This window comes from Rhincodon typus, chromosome 6, assembly GCF_021869965.1.
Source record: "Rhincodon typus isolate 14 chromosome 6, sRhiTyp1.1, whole genome shotgun sequence".
NCBI lineage: Eukaryota > Metazoa > Chordata > Chondrichthyes > Orectolobiformes > Rhincodontidae > Rhincodon > Rhincodon typus.
Genome location: NC_063337.1, coordinates 93,949,633 through 93,968,798, shown reverse-complemented (window position 1 = coordinate 93,968,798; position 19,166 = coordinate 93,949,633). Strand labels below are relative to the sequence as shown.

Sequence of the window (19,166 nt, the reverse complement as noted above, 5' to 3'; positions counted from 1 at the left end):
CAACATCCCTGCCTGCTTCTGGCTTTTAAAATATAAAGATGGTCTTTTTTTTTTTAAATGATGATCTCCTGCATTGCTGAGGAAATAACAACCTCTACATCGTGTAAACCTCAATACTCAACTATGAACCATTCTGTCTTCAAGCCTTCAAATCCTTTCCACAGAGACTTCTCTTGTTTTTGTTCATCTCAGACTCTTTCCCCTCAATCAGTCATTGTCTCTCCATTCTGTCTCTCTTCCACACATGCCTTGCACCCTATACTTCAATGATTTCCAATGTCTCACTTTAACTTGTTAAAACTCAGAGTTCTAATATTCTTCATTTTTAAATGGATGTAAGTGCCCACATATCATGAAGGTGGTTATTGGTTCAGTTTTTGAGATCAACACTGATAACTTTAAAATTTATTTTTTCATGGGATTTGGATGTCGCTGACAAGACCATTATTTATACAGTCAAACAGCGTCATAGAATCATACAGCATGGAAACCAGCCCTTTAGTCCAACCAGAGTATAATCCCAAACTAAAGTAGTCCCACATACCTGCTTTTGGCCCATATTCCTACAAACCTTTCTTATTCATGTACTTATCTAAATGTCTTTTAAGCATTATAACTGTAACCACCATCCTCTGGAAGTTCATTCCACACTCAAACCACGGTGTAAAAAAAACATTGCCTCATGTCTTTTTAAATCTTTCTTCTCTCACCTAAAACATACCCCCTAGTCTTGAACTCTCCCACACTAAGGAAAAGACACCTGCCATTTACCTTATTTATATTCCTCCATTATTTTATAAACCTCAACCTCCTATGCCCCAGTGAAAAAGTTCCAGTCTATCCAGCCTCTCTTTATAACTCAAACCCTCCAGTCCTAGCAACATCCTGGCAAATCTCTTCTGAACATTCTCCAGCTTAATAATACCCTTCCTATAACAGGAATGCCAGAACTGGACACAGTACTCCAGACGAGGCCTCACCAACGCACTGTACAAGCTCAACATGACATCCCAACTCCTTTATTAAAAGGTCTGAGCAACATAACCCACCTTATCTATATGTGATGTTACTTCAAAGAATTATGTACCTCAACCCCTTCGTCTTTCTGTTTTACAAGTGTCAAGGGTCCTACTTTTAATTGCGTAATTCTTGTCTTTGTTTGTGTTTCCAAATGTAATACCACGCATTTATCCAAATTAAACTCCATCTGCCACTCTTCAGCCCGTTGACCCAACTGATCAAGGTTTCTTTGTAATTTTCGATAACCTTCCTCACTGTCCAATCTCTGTGTCAAACTTACCAACCATGTTTTCTATATTCACAACTCAGTCATTTATATAAATGACAAACAACAGTGAACCCAGCACTGATACATGTGGAACACCACTGGTCACAGGTCTCCAATCTGAAAAAGCAACCCTCCACCATCACACACTGTCTCCTGTTAAGTCAATTTTGTATCAAGCTCACTCTGAATCCCATGTGATCTAACTTTACTAATTAGTCTACCATGTGGAACCGTGTCAAAGGCTTTTTTAAAGTCAAAGTAAATAATGCCTACCGCTCTGCCCTCGTCAATCTTCTTGGTTACTTCCTCAAAAAACCTCTAACAAGTTTGTGAGGCATGATTTCCCCTTGCACAAAACCATGCTGACTGTCCCTAATCATTCCTTGCCTCTCCAAATGCATATAAATCCTATCTTTCAGAATCACTTCCAACAACTTACCCACAACCGAAGTCAGACTCACAGGTCTATAGTTCTCAGATTTCTGCTTACGTTCCTTCGTAAAGGCACAACATTAGCCACTCTCCAGTCAGTTACAGATGATACAAGTATTTCTGCAAGGGGCCCTGCAATTTCCTCCCTAACATCTCACAAAGTCCTGGGATACACTAGATCAGGTCCGAGAGATTTATCTACCTTCATATTTTCTAAGACCTCCAAGACTTCCTCTTCTGTAACTGAACGGCTTTCACAACATTAATATTTATTTTCTTGAGTTCTCTAGCTTCCATTTCTTTCGCCACAGTAAAACCTGATGTAAAATCTCCATTTTATATCTCTCCCATCTCCTGAGATTCAACACAAAGACGACCTCTTTGATCTTTAAGGGGCCCTACTCTCTTGATGTGCATCCCCAATTACCTTTGAATAGAGTGGCTTGCTAGGCCATTTTAGACAACAGTTGATAGTTAAATTACCACACCCAACAAAATATATCGTATGTGACTTCCCAGGTATCGAAGCAGTTTGTGTCCACGTGCAGCAACATCTGGACAACATCCAGCTTGGGCTGATGAGTGGAAAGTAACAATTATGCCACACAAGTACCAGCAATGACCATCTACAACAAGAATGAATCTAACTGTCATTCCCTGATGTTCAATGACACTACCAATGCTGAATTGCTATCAATATCCTTGGGGATTACAATTGACCAGAAACTGAACTTGCCCAGCCATATAAATACTATATCTACAAGAGCAGGTCAGTGGCTAGAAATTCTTTAATGAATGACTCAGGTTTTCCAAAGCCTGTCCACTAACTACATGACACAAGTTGACAGTGTGATGGCATACTGTCTTTTTAGATACATGCAGCTCCAGCAATACTCCAGAAGCTTAATGCCAATCAGGAAGTAGCAGCATGCAATACTGGTGCCCCAATCACCTTCAATATTCACTCCCTTTGCCACCTAATGCACAGATGCAGCAGTATGTGCCATCTGCAAGATACAATGCAATAACTTACCAATACTTTCCCAACAGCACCTTCCAAATCTGTAACCTGTATCACCAAGAGGGTTAAAGGCAGTAGGTTTCCCCTCCAAGACCTGGAACTCTATCGCTATCCCATCACTGTTGCCCGGTCAAACTTCTGGAACTCCTTTCCTAATGTCACTGTGGGTGTCCCTGTACACCAATGACTGCAGCTCACCACCAGCTTCTCCAGGGCAATTAGGGATGGGGAATAAATGCTGGCCCAGCCAGTGACATCCACATCCCATGAACAAATACAAAAAAGGGAGTACTCGGATAGAATAGGGATTTTCAGTAACAATCAGCATCCTCACCTCAGAAAGTATGACATGTAGGTATACGGACAATTTACTGCGCCAAAGCCTGACAGCAGTGCCATTAGAGTGACACCAATGACCCCAACTCTGCTGATCAATTGTTCAATTGATAGAATGCCTGATGGAGAAAAGGAAAATAAATCCAAAATAAAAAGATTTGCACATTGATGATACAAGATTTTTAAAACAGAATGACATTTGTTACAAGTGAAGTTGGGCATTTGCACCTATTCCTTCTTAGCATTCACTGATTACAACACATTTTATATATTAGCAGGGTGATGATGTGGTCAATTATATTGGTCTCAGACAGTATTTTATTTATGATCAGAAACAAGTCAGCTAAGTTTTGTTTTTAAAATGTCAACAAATAATATTGAGTTTATTAAAATGAAACTTGGTCAAACAAACATGCAAAAATTACTGACAAAAATGGTTTAGATTACGCTAAGATAGACATAGTTAACATTGTAATATCCTGGACCTAGCACAGACAAACTATGATCAACCATCTCAAAGAAAACATCAAATAGCAAAAATAACCAAGCCAGAGCCAACAGATTTCTCAGCAAAGCACCCACCTGCCCCACCATGCCAATTCATTATTGGAACTATGGATCATCAATATATGCACAACTCCAGCTTTTCAGAAGCAGCATGCTTCAACAAGCCAACAGTGATCTTGGTTTGTTCCCTGAACTCTAATCTGGCTCACTACCTCTTGGCTTCCTTCACCCTAGTTCACATCTGCACCAAATTATTGATGGCACACAGCTTCTCTGAGCTCCCACAGCTCCAAGGACCTCTCATGAGTCTTAACTCCAACACTTAGCTGCCTACTAACAACTAGAATGTCCTCCTGAATTCTGACTGCAGGATGGTAAGGTCCTGGGGAGTATTGCTGAACAAAGAGACCTTGGAGTGCACGTTCTTAGTTCCTTGAAAGTGGAGTCGCAGGTAGATAGGATAGTGAAGGCGGTATTTGGTATGCTTGCCTTAATTGGTCAGTGCATTGAGTATAGGAGTTGGTAGGTCATGTTTTGGCAGTACAGGACATTGGTAAGGCCACTTTTGGAACACTGTGTGCAATTCTGGTCTCCCTACTATAGGAAAGATGTTGTGAAACTTGAAAGGGTTCAGAAAAGATTTACAAGGATGGTGCCAGGGTTGGAGGGTTTGAGCTGTAGGGAGAAGCTGAATAGGCTGAGGCTATTTTCCGTGGAGCATCTGAGGCTGAGAGGTCACCTTACAGAGGTTTATAAAATCATGAGGGGCATGGATAGGGTAAATAGGCAAGGTCTTTCCTGGGGTGGGGAGTCCAGAACTAGAAGGCATAGGTTTAAGGTGAGAAGGGAAAGATTGAAAATGGATCTAAGGGGCAACTTTTTCATGCAGAGAGTGGTGCATATATGGAATGAGCTGTCAGAGGAAGCCGTAGAGGCTGATACAATTACAACATTTAAAAGGCATCTGGATGGGTATATGAATAGGAAGGGTTTGCAGGGATATGGGTCAAATGCTGGCAAATGGGATTAGATTAATTCAAGATATACGGTTAGCACGGACGAGTTGGACCGAAGGATCTGTTTCTGTGCTGGACATCTCAATGACTAACTAACTGCTCTTGATTTTTCACTGAGCACCAACTGTACTAGTAATAATGTTCCTATTGACTCCTTGAACATCTTGAGCTCTGACTGTACAGAGCCAGTGGTCCAAAATCACCTCCGTAACAATACAACCCTACAGCTTAATAATTCTTTTCTGCATGGAGCTTGTTTCTGTGTCTGTTTTATGACTCCAACTAACTGTGGCTTGCAGCCTGCTCTTCAGTGAACCCTGAATTGTTTGGAGTGACCTATTGAAAGACTCGCAACGAGCCTTTGTTCCTTGGCAATATTAAATGTAAATTATAATTTAGAAAAATCAAACATAACACCACTTCAGAACAGTTTGTTCGATGAATGTTACAATGTTTACTAGGTGCCAGCTCCTACAGCACAAACTGCATAAAACAAAAAGAAGCCCATCACACTTTACCTAAAACTGCAAATCAATCAGCTGTATACATTTTACAACAGCTCCAGATACGCCAGACAAACCTGAATAAAGTTCTGATTTAAGTTAAACTCCTGATACAATATAAACCCATTAGAAAATGTCAGAATAGTTTTACAAATATATGCTTACGATAATATCTGATGCAGAAGTAAAATGACACAGTGCTTTAATATTATAGACAGTACACGATAGTGTAATGAGAGAAGGCAGATATTTAGAATCAGGATTACACACACAACTTTTCTGCTCAAACTACAATATCACTATTGGGAAGTAATGGTGGATTGGACATAGGAGAAGGTCACAGGCGTGCTCTTAGCTGTGTGCAAATTAAAGAGGGAATAAATCAGAAGTTTTGCAATAGCACTGTGGAATCCATAGCACAAGCAACATCTGCCCATTACATATCGGCTTCAAGGAGATGCAATTCAGTTAATAAATTCAGTGTGAGGATAAGTTTTGCTTCTGGCTGTATCAGATAAATACTATATCTCACTTATTTTGGTGTGATAATGTGACTCATTGGAACGTATGCCTCTCAAAAAAACCTAAAGACAGCTCAAAGCTGTACCAATGGGCCTCCAAGTTGTCTCTTTACCACGAATCTCAAAACTTTCCCTTGGCGTTGACAGCTCTCAACAAAAACATGTACACAGTTGTAAACATAGTGTCATAACAGTACCTTCTAAATACAACACTCGGCTGTCACACAAGTCATTCTGTGACTTGAGCAAAAATTGACAGTTTGTGGTTAGTTAACAACCATGGGTGGCACAGAGTCAAAGAGTATCCATCCACTAGAGTCTGGGCTATATTTGGACCCAAACCCCATCCAACATTCCTACTGGAAATTTATTATAGACTGCCATCAGAAGACCTGAAAAGATTTTTGATACATTTTTGGATGTGTCCATAAGTGGATGCAGACTTGAGTTAGTAACGCAGGGGCTCAAATCTCTAGCTGTGAAAACTGAATATGATTAATCTAACAAATCAAAGACTGATTAGTATCAGAGAAATGACTGTAAAGGTTGCTCGAGTGTAGTCAAAATACAATAATTAGGATACTATAATCTTTCATGGCTGTGGGAGGCCTTTGTACCTGTTCCTGCTCTTAGAAAGAGCTGTCCAAAGTAGTCCTGTGCCCCAGCTTTTGCTACATAATACTGCAAATTAGTTATCTTCAAACAAACATCCACTTTCCTTTGGGAGTTCCCATGGAATCATAGGAATTGGAATCCTATGGATTCACTACCTTTTACAGGAGTGCTCGAGATCTTAACCATGTGAACAACAATGCAAAAAAGTAATGATCTCCTTTCCAGAATATTTAGCAATTATTTTGAATCTATGATTTCTGGTTGTCAACCTACTCACCAGGGGGATTTTTTTTTCCTATCTGCTTAATCAAAACCTTATCATCAGGATTGCTAGCATTACATGCATCCTGAAAACAAATAATCAAATAAAAATGGTCAGGTTGCCATTAGATCACACATTTCCATACAATTATTTTGCGTTATGAATAAGAATATTGTGTTAGTTATAAGACAACTGAATGCAACAGCTTTCTAATTTGGGGCAGTCTCAGATAGGTTTGGAATGTGACCCATGGACTAACAAATAGCTCATGTCTAAATGTCCATCATCTTTTATAGATGAAAAATCCTGCGCAAATAACTCTGAAGTTAAGAATTTATGAAATGGGAACAGGGACACTGACAAATCTATAAGCATGTGGAATGCTTAATATAAAAGAATGGGCTTTGAGTTGGGAATCAATGTTGAGATTTCAATAGATTTACTTCATAAGCTTTTCATTTTTCAAAGTGCAGGTCAATCTGTCAGATCCTTCCACAAAGACTGTGCTGGTGGCTTTCAATACTAAGAAAATAATCTTTGATTAATACCTTATCTGTGAAATTATACAAAGTAAATCATTCTCCTAGACAGTTGGAATAGACTCACCATGTTTTGGGCTTAGGATAGGAAAAGGATCTCCAAGTTTCCAAAAAAAATACATGAAAGCCAACCAAATAACACATGCGAACAGGAATCTCTTTCTCTGCACTAAAGGAAACGTACAGGTTATTGCCAGAGTAATACAGCACAAAAGACCATTCAACTTGCATTTGAAATTATCTAAATAATTCCACTCTCTTGCTCTTTCCATATAGCCCTACATATCTTCCTCTTCAAGTATTTATCTCATCTTCCTTTGCAAGTCATGTCTGAATCTGCTTTCACTGTGTAGTACATTCTAAACCATCATAAAACATTTTCTTCCCTTCTTACCTCTGATTCTTTTGTCAATTAACTTAACTCTATGTCCTCTGGTTACTGACCCTGCTGCCAATGGGAAGACATTATCCTTATTTGAGTACTGCTAAAATATACACACTGATGAAATTTTATAGCTTGCCTCATCAATACAATTCAGAGATACCAAAATAAAGGGAAAACAAAATGAAACTCTATGAAAGAAGAGTGCTGATTGGTTGGCAAGTGGACTCTGATTAGTACAGGCATTGCCATGGGGAATGCATTTTTTGATAACAGACAGTTAATATCAAGCTTTGTTTAAATTCTTGTAAATATTGTTTGCCTTTTACTTTGGTATTTCTTGTAAACTGTTTTGATGAGTGCAAGACAAAATGCTTCAACAAAATGTACTTTTTTTGCAGTATTCAAGTTCTGTTTTATCCAACAACTATCTATTCTTATTTATTTGATCAAAATACTTCATGGCTTTTGAACACATTTATCAAATCTCCCCCTCACTTTCTCCGTTCCACGAAACAACTCACCTCTCTACAAATGGTCTACAAACTTGTTTACTGTAGATTGTGAGACAACAAGGTGCAGAGCTGGATGAACACAGCAGGCCAAGCAGCATCATAGGAGCAGAAAGGCTGACGTTTCGGGCCTGGACCCTGTAGATTGTGATTTGTTAATGCTGATTTGTTCAGCAATTTTAGTGCCCTTTACATTTTTTGTGCACGACTGCATACAAACGATAACTTAAGCACTGGCTTGTGTGCAGCCTCTATGGGAACTTCTGCATGGATGTGCTACTTGTCGAGACCACTGAATATGACCCTCCATTGTAAACTGCAACAAAATGGTTTCTAAACATTGGCTCCAAGCAGATATATGCAAGTACCATACTAACAGCTCAACAAGAACCACATAATATAACTGAAGAATAAATACCATGTCAAGATAGCAGCTGGCTCTAATTTGAATTTTATGAACAATTTAACTAAATGATTGCACTATAAAACTATCAACAAAAAAACAAGCAACACCGCATTTATTTAACACACAACATAGGACGACCATCAATTGTTGTATACGAACAACAATCTCGTATATCAATATACAACACTGAATAAAAAAAAGCAAACATATGATATGGCAAAATACCAGCCTAAATAAATATCCTGGTCTCAATCATAGATTTGAATGGACAGGTGATTAGAATAATTTTTAATTTGTACTTGACTTATCAGGATAGGACTCTCTGACACCTGACATTACACCAGCACTTTTCAATATAAAATTACAACTCACCTCATTCAAAACATGCAAATTAAATACTTTTTAATGTATGACTGCAGTATTATCGTTGGTACATGTTATGGGTGCATCTACTTACAAAGTCGAATGTTGCTGACCACAAAATAGCCAATGTAGAAAGGAACAATAAATATAAGTGCCACTAGGGTGACATATAAGTTCAACTTCCAATGAAAATATCTTGAGCTGGAAAACAACAAAATTAGATATGAATAAAATTCCTGTACTACCAAAATGCTGATGGAGCAAACTTTATTTGATCAGTATGGCCCAGATCTTGCCTTCATCTCTCCCAAATGACACAGCTTCTGTCCTTATCTGATTAACATGACCTAGATATATCTATCTGCCCAATATTTAGGGCACTACTGTGAGAATCGGAGATCAGACAGGGACCCTTGCCAATGTATTCAGTTCACTGGTTCACATATGATTGCATCCCATTGAGTTGATGGGTAATACCTGATCAAATTGAGACTCAGATTAGTAAGTATTAGCAAATTCAGACCAGACCACCAAGATAAGTTGCTTCAGTTTGTTGCTTGTAAGGGTCATAAATGTGTTTTTCTGCAATCCCAATTCTAGCTCAAAACTGTTCCAATTTCATTCAAATGGTTCACAAGACTACAATTTATATAAGCAACATCCATCACATTCCTTTAACTATATAGTTTACAAAATAATGGTTATTTTTGATAAAGCCTTATAAATCTGTTCTAACTTCGATTATTCAAAGAGCCCTCTTGTGGTGCATTGGTACTGTTCCTACTCCTGGACTAGGAGGCCAGCACTCAGATCCCACCTGCTCCAGAGATATAATGACATCTCTGAACAGGTTGATTGGAAAAATAGATTAAATAAAGATTATCTGATGCTTTTTCAAATAACTCTTGTAGTTAACCACAACAGAATAAGATCAACTGGCTTTGTTTTGTAGCTCACCTTTTCCATTCTGATGAAGAATGTAACATTTGCAACCTTCATGTGCTAATAATCTTAAAACAAGAGCAACACCATTCAGCAGTAAAATCAGACTCACTCCTCTAACAAGGTCTGGATGTTGGGACAATTAAAATCTTACTGACTACGATAAACGGGTCTTTGTTGTGTAAGGGCCCAAGGGATTTGGGTTAAAAATGGGTAAAATTAAACTGGATACACATCAACCATGATTTAACTCAATGATACAGGCGAGACAGGTAGAATGGCCTTTTTTTAAACTTTCACAGCTCCTGATTAATGGCTCTGCCAGCCCATCTGACAAATTCCTTAAGCATTTCATGATACAAACCATCTGGGATTACTAAATTTTTTACTATCTAGTTTCTTTCATTTTAATGATAATAGATTTTATTCTCATTCTCAAAAGTACTTTAGTTCAAGTTTTAAGGGTTATCTTTAACCATTTTAAAAAGAACACTCCAATTTTGAGTCTTAGAACGATAGTTTAAATCAAAAAGATTAGCAAATTAGCCCAAAATGGTAAATGAGAGAACTAGTAAACAGTTGCAGATTAAAATCTGGGTCCAGGATACTGTGAAAACTAATACTCTTTAACAATTTAAATCCGGAAAGTATAAAAGTGACAGATCTAAGACTATGCTGTTATGTAATGAAAAGGAAAAGCACTGTAATACCATTACTTTAAGATTATACAAGCCAAAATTGAAATATAGTCACTTTAATTTTGCAGCTGACTCTCAGAATACTTCACAGAAAACTTAAAAAGGTAGCAACTGAAAACTAGTGCATTTTTTGTGATGATTAAAACTGTATTCTTCATATAAGAAGTGGATTCAATCTCACGCCCTGTTTGTACGTTGAATATAATCAAGAGTATCTTGTTATATGTAGATAAAGCAATCCAAAGGTTCAGCACGCAGAACATTTCAGCACATAGTGGTAATCTAACATTGACAAAAATGTACTGCAACAAACTTGCAGGCTCCTTCAACAGTGTCTTCCAAACCTGCCATCTGCACAATGCCAAGAGCAGCAGATGGATAGGAACACCACCACCTTTGAGTTCCCCTCCAAGTCATAAATCATATTGACCTGGAACCATGTTGTTGTTCTTTCACTGTTGCTGGGTGAAGGTCCTGAAACTTCTTTCCCAATAGCATAATAGATGTACCTACACATGAACTATACAAGTTCAAGGTGGCATATCACTGCCACCCTCTCAAGAGGAAGTGGAGATGAGCAACAAGTGCTAGCCTTGCCAGTGGTGTCCATGCACCATAAACAACTGAAACAAATGCTTAGGTACATGTAAAAGATCTGATGGTACTACTTTGAAGAAGAGCAGAGAAATTTTCCCCAGCATCCCAGCCAATATTTTCAAAAAAATTAACCGTAAGTAAAGTTGTCTGAGTCTCAGAGGACCATAGGGGCTGCTCTCTCAGAGAAAGAGAGAGACATCTGGTGGTGAGTTCAATCTGAAAGTCACCACGCCTCAGGCAAAGGGCAAGGTTGAGAAGGTGGGACCATCATGGTGACCTTAGCCAGTACGGGAACTGAACTCACGCTATTGGTGTCACTCTGCGTTGCAAACCAGCTGCCAGTCTATTGCGCTAACCAACCCTCATTTATCATTCAACTAACATCATCAAAAACACCATTGACTCATTATTGCACCATTTATGGGATATTGTTATGCATAAAATAATAACTTTTCTATAAATAATTGAGTCCAGGAAGAAACTTACTTTGACTATCTACATTGTGAAGTGGTAATAGAACTAATTCCAATTAGCTCAACCTGACAACGTTTATCTACAACTAAAAAGCACAGAATGGATATCCTCCGACTGACCGATAGGAGCTTTATCCATACACAGTCTTAAATTGTTGATAAGGAATACACACTCACCTGCTGTTTAAAAGACCGAGAATCTCAAAGATAATAAGTTCAAACATAGTACAGGAGAAAGCAAACATCACAGAGAAAACCATTTGAACAACATACTGTCGGACCTGCAAAGAAGACAGACCACGATTAGCACTGTGTAGGAGAATGGACTGCAGCTTTCAGCAGTGAAGCAATAGGGGAAAACTGCTAACCTTGGTAAGACAGTATTAAAACAGGTGGACTAACGTTATTCAGTGTAATTGTTTCTGGTAATAGGATGCAAAAGTAACATTGTCCAGGTTTCCCATCATATGTGCATTACATAGAATTTACAACACAGAAACAGGCCATTGAGCCCAACATGTTGAAGACAGCATTTATGCTCCATATGAACCTCTTCCAAGCTTACTTTATCCCATCACCAAACTATTGATTCTTGAGAGTTGCTGGCAAGACAGGTATTATTGCATATACCTATATGCTTTTAACTGTGTGGTTTTATAGGTCAAATCAAATGTTTTTGTCCAAATGCATTAGCATGGGACTGAAAAACATGGGTTTCCTTTCCGAAAGGACTTTGGTGAAAGTTTGTTGACTTTTGTTTCCTAATTTGGCCTCAGGATATAGGCATCTCCAACATTTATTGCAAAACCTAATTGCTCTGGAGAAGTTGGCAGTGAGCTGCCTTCATGAATCACTGCAGTCTGTGGTGGGTAGATGCACCAACAGTGCTATTAGGAATAAAGTTCCAGGACATTGACCCAGCAACAGTGAAACAGTGGTGATACATTTCCAAGACAGGATTCTGGTGCCTTTGAGGAAGACTTACAGGTGTGTGGTGCTGCTATGCATTTTCTGCCCTTGTCCTTCTACGCGAAGGTTTGGAAGGTGCTGTTGAAGGAGGCTTGGTGAGTTGCTGCAGTACTCTTGTAAATGGAATATACTGCTGTCCCTATAAATACGTGGTGGAGGAAGTGAATTTTGAAGGCGGTAGATCAGATGTCAGTCAAGCAGGTTGCTTTTTCCAGGATTGTGTTAAGCTTCTCGAGTGATTTTAGAACTGAACTCATCCAGGCGAGTGGACAGTATTTAACCATACTCCTGATTTTTGCCTTGTGAATAATGGACAGAATTATGGGGAGTCAGCAGGCTAATGATTTATCTCTAATTCCTAACCTCTAACTGTTCTTGTAGCAAGAGTAATTATATTGCTGTTCCAGTTCAGTTTCTGGTCAATAATAATGCCCAGGATGTTAACAGTCGGGGGGAATTCAGCAATTGGTATGGATTGAATGTCAAGGAGAGATGATCAGAATCTCTCATGTAGGAGATGGTTATTACTTGGCACTGGTGTGTAAGAATATTACTTAATATTTATTAATCCAAGACTGAATATTGTCCAAGTCTTGCGGAAATGGACAAAGATTGCTTCAGTATCTGAGGAGTTGCAAATACAGCTAAACATTGCGCAATCATCAGCAAACATCCCCACTTCTATCTTATGGTGGAAGGTTATTGATGAAATAGATGAAGGGAGCGGGACCTAGGCACTGCTCTAATGAAATCCTACAGCAATGCCCTGGGACAGAGATGAATGACATTCACAATCCAGAATCATCTTTATTGGTGTTACATATGACTTCAACCAGAAAATAGTTTTCCACCTATTCTCATTGACTCCAGTTTTGCAAGAGCTCATTGAAATGCAGCCTCGGGGGCCCTTGGTGGCACAGTAATGGTATATATACTCTGAGCCAGGATGTCAAGATTCAAGTCCCCGGTGGTACGTTATCTCTGAGCAGGCTCATTAGAAAATATCAAATTCTACCCGATATCTACACTTCTTAAGTTCAGGTCGTCTGTCCATGATGAGACCAAGGCTGACTATCAGTAAGCAGACGATTACTGAATAAGTGCTGTCAACCATCCCTTTCATCATTTTGCTGATGATCAAGAGTAAACTGATGAGCTGGTTATTATAGGAGAATCGCTATAGAATCACTACAGTGTGGAAACAGGCCTTTCGGCCCAACAAGTCCACACCGTCCCTCAGAGAATCCCACCCAGACCCATCACCCTATAACCCACCTAATCTACACATCCCTGAGCACTACAGGCAATATAGCATGGCCAATCCACCGAGACTACACATCTTTGGACTGTGGAAAGAAACTGGAGCACCCGGAGGAAATCTACGCAGACACTGGGAGAATGTGGAATCGAACCCGGGTCCCTGGCGCTGTGAGGCAGCAGTGCTAACCACTGAGCCACCATGTTGCTTATGCTGAAGTAGCCCTTTGCTTCTGGGTGGTTATGTTTGGATCACTATCATTATTAGAATCAAACTCTAAGCATTGATGATAAATATTTCTCCCACATGATATGATCAGAATGAGTAATCTGATAAAGAAACCTTTTTATAAAACGGGTGAGAAAGATGGCTTACTTGATTTATTAAGTATTAATTCTCTCCCTGTAAAGCCCAGCTTGTTCAATCTAACCTGAAAGGTTTAAACTCTTAGTTCTACTGTCATCTCCAGTGTTTCCATATTTTTTCCAGATAACAGAGACCAGAAATGTCCATAAGTGTGGTCTAACAAAGTTTATAGAGAATTCACAGTGCTACAAGTAGAATTTATTCAAGCTATACACAGAATAAAACTGTGCACAGTGTTACAAGTGTGAGCTAGATAAAGTTCATGTTTAACAACAATTCACACAATATCTTTAACGTAAGAAAAATTCCCAAGTTGCTAGTTCTGTTCAACATCATTTTCCTGCTTTTCAAATCTATTCTGCTAATCTATGAAACAGGACAGAAAAAGCTATACACAAAATTGCAAGAAACTCAAAACTGGTACTAAACAGTGTTAAGGAAAAACATAAATTAAGGAGCATACTTTACCTAGTAACAACCCAAGCCATAATGAACCCTATTATTAACAACAGCAATATCTCACTGGCTTTGCAAAACTTGGAAATTTACCTCATAATCCTTGAATAACTGTCGCATGAAGAAAAGCCATCCAAATCCAAAAAACAAGACCTGCAAAAAAGATGCGCAAAAATCATTGATATCCCAAACAAACTAAAGTGCAGTGTTGTCACAGGCAGAACTGACTGAAGTAATTCAGTTACTCCAATAAACACAAAACAACAACAGCTTCCATTTATATGACACCTTTAACATAATAAGCCACCCCAAGGCATTTCATTCGAACTTTATCAGCAAAATTTGACTCTGAGCCGTGAAAGACGACTTTAGGCCAGATCCAAAAACACAGTCAGAGGTACATTTTATAGACCATCTTAAAGGGGAGGAAGAGAGAGACATTTAGAGATAAACTACAGAGCAAGGATGAATAGGATGTGGGCATGAGAATTTTGGACATGCACAAGTTTGCAGGAGGTGCAACAGGGGTAGCCAGCCAATGCAGAAAACCAAGATCAATGGATAATTTCATCAACGTGACCCAGGAGTAGTTACACATTTTATAGCAAGAATCTAACCACATAAAAATAATTTGTATTTACACAGCATCAATAATGTAGTAAAATATCCCAATCAGCCAAAGGCTAACACCAAGCCAAAGGAGAAGATATTAGGACAAGTCACTAAACATTTGATCAAAGTAGCAGGTTTTAAAGGATCTTAAAAAGAAAAGAGGCAAAGATGTAAAGAGTTCATGTAGAGAATGCCAGAGTTTCAGCCCAGGCAACTAAAATCACAACTACCATTAGCAAACTGAAGTATGCTCAACAAGCTAGAATGGAAATAGTGCAGATAGCTTTCAAGGTTTTTATGCTGGAGGAAATTACAGAACTAGACAAAGAATAAGTGCATGGGAGAATTGAAACACAAGCATAAAACTAAGGTGTTGGTTGATCAGGAGCCGAGTAAGTCAGCAATCACAGTTGGTGATGTTAAGTGCAACTTGACATTCAAAATTTAATCAAATAGGACAAACTAGTATCACAACATCTACAAAACAAGTATGATGTCTGCCTCTTGGAAAATATTTCTGTATGACACCTGGCATCAAAGGCAGGCAAGTCTTTAAAAGCACCTTCATAAAATATTGTTGTAACCAGGAATCCAACTATTTATTTGACTATCATGGCATGTCCCAGGTTCACTGCGGAACTTCAATATTTCAATTGCTGGAAGTGGCGAGAAAGCAAAGATACAATTCACAATCTCAGTTTATTAGAACCATTGAAGTACTTTCTGAAGTCCACCACAGTTGTAGAGAAGGAAACAGCAGTCAATTTGCACGCAACAAGCTCCCACAAACAAGTACGTGAAAACGACCAGGATCATATGTTTTCATACAGCGACTGGATTTTTTACGTCTTTTCACGGATCCTCATGCAGCATCGACAAGGAGTCAAGGTTTCAGTCTGTCCCGCTGAAAAGTCATCGACCCGAAACGTTAAGTCTGTTTTCTTTTTGTCCCCAACAGATGCTTCCAGACTTCGTTTATATTTGCAGAGTTTTCCGCAACTTTATCACCTTTTCGATGGCGGTACCAAGGGGAAGGTGTGCAGGAGTGAGAGAGATGGCACCAGAGAAAGGGGAGTCTGGTGAATGTTGGGGTGATGTGGACTGGGAGAGGAACAGCATCAGGGAATGGAGTGAGGCAGAGGGGTTCATGGGGCCAAGCTGTGCAGGCTAACAGGACGCGGAAAGAAAGAGAGAGAACGTGGAAACCTGGGAGGAGGTTGATTTGCCGGGATTGGTGTCTCTCCCTCCCCAGGAGCTCACCCCCAAACCGCACTGACCTGCGACGAGAACATAATGACCGAGTCCACAACAAACGACATGGCGCCGACAATCGCCTTTCCACGTCATCTACACACGACACAAAACGTCACCCGTGCGACGGCGAGGAGCGAAACCATGGCAACGGGGGCGTACCAGTGACGAACTGTCAGGGACGGCATGGAGAGCTCGGCTCGGGTCTCATTGCACGGTAGGTGGGAGAATCACACCCATTCTCATCACACTCAGGATCTACACCGGAAAAATGAAGGGTTATAACTGAGCGCTGCGCTGTCGGAGGGTCAGCGCCGAGGGAGCGCTGCGCTGTCGGAGGGTCAGCGCCGAGGGTGCGCTGCGCTGTCGGAGGGTCAGTGCCGAGGGAGCGCTGCGCTGTCGGAGGTTCAAAGAACAAAGAACAAAGAAAATTACAGCATAGGAACAGGCCCTTCGGCCCTCCAAGCCTGTGCCGATCCAGATCCTCTATCTAAACCTGTCGCCTGTTTTCCAAGGATCTGTATCCCTCTGCTCCCTGCTCATTCATGTATCTATCTAGATACATCTTAAATGACACTATTGTGCCTGCCTCTACCACCTCCGCTGGCAATGCGTTCCAGGCACCCACCACCCTCTGCGTAAAGAACTTTCCACCCATATCTCCCTTAAACATTTCCCCTCTCACATTGAAATCTTGACCCCTAGTAATTGAGTCCCCCACTCTGGGAAAAAGCTTCTTGCTATCCACCCTGTCTATACCTCTCATGATTTTGTAGACCTCAATCAGGTCCCCTCTCAACCTCCGTCTTTCTAATGTAAATAATCCTAATCTACTCAACCTCTCTTCATAGCTAGCGCCCTCCATACCAGGCAACATCCTGGTGAACCTCCTCTGCATCCTCTCCAAAGCATCCACATCCTTTTGGTAATGTGGCGACCAGAACTGTACGCAGTATTCCAAATGTGGTCGAACCAAAGTCCTATACAAATGTAACATGACCTGCCAACTCTTGTACTCAATACCCTGTCCAATGAATGAAAGCATGCTGTATGCCTTCTTGACCACTCTATCGACCTGCATTGCCACCTTCAGGGTACAATGGACCTGAACACCCAGATTTCTCTGTGCATCAGTTTTCCCCAGGGCTTTTCCATTTACCATATAGTTCGCTCTTGAATTGGATCTTCCAAAATGCATCACCTCGCATCTGCCTGGATTGAACTCCATCTGCCATTTCTCCACCCAACTCTCCAATCTATCTATATTCTGCTGCATTCTCCTGACAGTCCCCTTCACTATCTGCTACTCCACCAATCTTAGTGTCATCTGCAAATTTGCTAATCAGACCATCTATACCTTCCTCCGGATCATTTATGTATATCACAAACAACAGTGGTCCCAACACGGATCCCTGTGGAACACCACTGGTCACAGTTCTCCATTTTGAGAAACTCCCTTCCACTACAACTCTCTGTCTCCTGTTGCCCAGCCAGTTCTCTATCCATCTAGCTAGTACACCCTGGACCCCATGTGACTTCACTTTCTCCATCAGCCTACCATGGGGAACCTTATCAAATGCCTTACTGAAGTCCATGTATATGACATCCACAGCCCTTCCCTCATCTATCGACTTTGTCACTTCCTCAAAGAATTCTATCAAGTTGGTAAGACATGATCTTCCCTGCACAAAACCATGCTGCCTGTCACTAATAAGCCCATCTTCTTCCAAATGTAAATAGATCCTATCCCTCAGTATCTTCTCCAGCAGCTTCCCCACCAATGACGTCAGGCTCACCGGTCTATAATTACCTGGATTATCCTTGCTACCCTTCTTAAACAAGGGGACAACATTACCAATTTTCCAGTCCTCCGGGATCTCACCCGAACTCGAGGATGCTGCAAAGATATCTGTTAAGGCCCCAGCTATTTCCTCTCTCACTTCCCTCAGTAACCTGGGATAGATCCCATCCGGACCTGGGGACTTGTTCACCCTAATGCCTTTTAGAATACCCAACACTGCCCCCCCCGCCCCATGCCGACTTGACCTAGAGTAATCAAACATCTATCCCTAACCTCAACATCCGTCATGTCCCTCTCCTCAGTGAATACCGACGCAAAGTACTCATTAAGAATTTCACTCATTTTCTCTGACTCATCGCATAACTTCCCTCCTTTGTCCTTGAGTGGGCCAACCCTTTCTCTAGTTACCGTCTTGCTCCTTATGTATGAATAAAAGGCTTTGGGATTTTCTTTAACCCTGTTTGCTAAAGATATTTCATAACCCCTTTTAGCCCTCTTAATTCCTCGTTTCAGATTGGTCCTACTTTCCCGATATTCTTCCAAAGCTTCATCTGTTTTCAGTCGCCTAGACCTTATGTATGCTTCCTTTTTCCTCTTTGCTAGTCTCACAATTTCACCTGTCATCCATGGTTCCCTAATCTTGCCCTTTCTATCCCTCATTTTCACAGGGACATGTCTGTCCTGCACTCTAATCAACCTCTCTTTAAAATCCTCCCACGTTTCAAATGTGGATTTACCCTCAAACAGCTGCTCCCAATCCACATTCCCCAGCTCCTGCCGAATTTTGCTATAGTTGGCCTTCCCCCAATTCAGCACTCTTCCTTTAGGACCACTCTCGTCTTTGTCCATCAGTATTCTAAAACTTACGGAATTGCGATCACCGTTCCCAAAGTAATCCCCTACTGAAACTTCAACCACCTGGCCGGGCTCATTCCTCAACACCAGGTCCAGTATGGCCCCTTCCCGCGTTGGACTATTTACATACTGCTCTAGAAAACCCTCCTGGATGCTCCTTACAAATTCTGCTCCGTCTGAGTAGT

The 19,166-nt window shown here is 40.4% G+C and overlaps 1 protein-coding gene across 3 annotated transcripts in view; it reads right to left on the bottom strand.

Moving 5' to 3' along the window:
• The window catches only part of si:ch73-390b10.2 (Golgi pH regulator), a 41,652-nt gene extending 25,186 nt beyond the window's left edge, over window positions 1-16,466 (bottom strand). The window contains exons 1-6 of one of the 3 annotated variants that reach the window (XM_020526619.2): window positions 16,352-16,466; window positions 14,556-14,615; window positions 11,591-11,694; window positions 8,798-8,904; window positions 7,108-7,209; window positions 3,076-3,196 (exon numbers count right to left, since the gene is read on the bottom strand). In XM_020526619.2, coding sequence (XP_020382208.2) covers window positions 3,076-3,196; window positions 7,108-7,209; window positions 8,798-8,904; window positions 11,591-11,694; window positions 14,556-14,615; window positions 16,352-16,393 — 536 coding nt within the window. In that variant the 5' untranslated portion in view covers window positions 16,394-16,466. The other 2 variants (XM_048598064.1, XM_048598065.1) reach the window with 2 other exon arrangements.
• Between the last annotated feature and the right edge of the window lie 2,700 nt (window positions 16,467-19,166).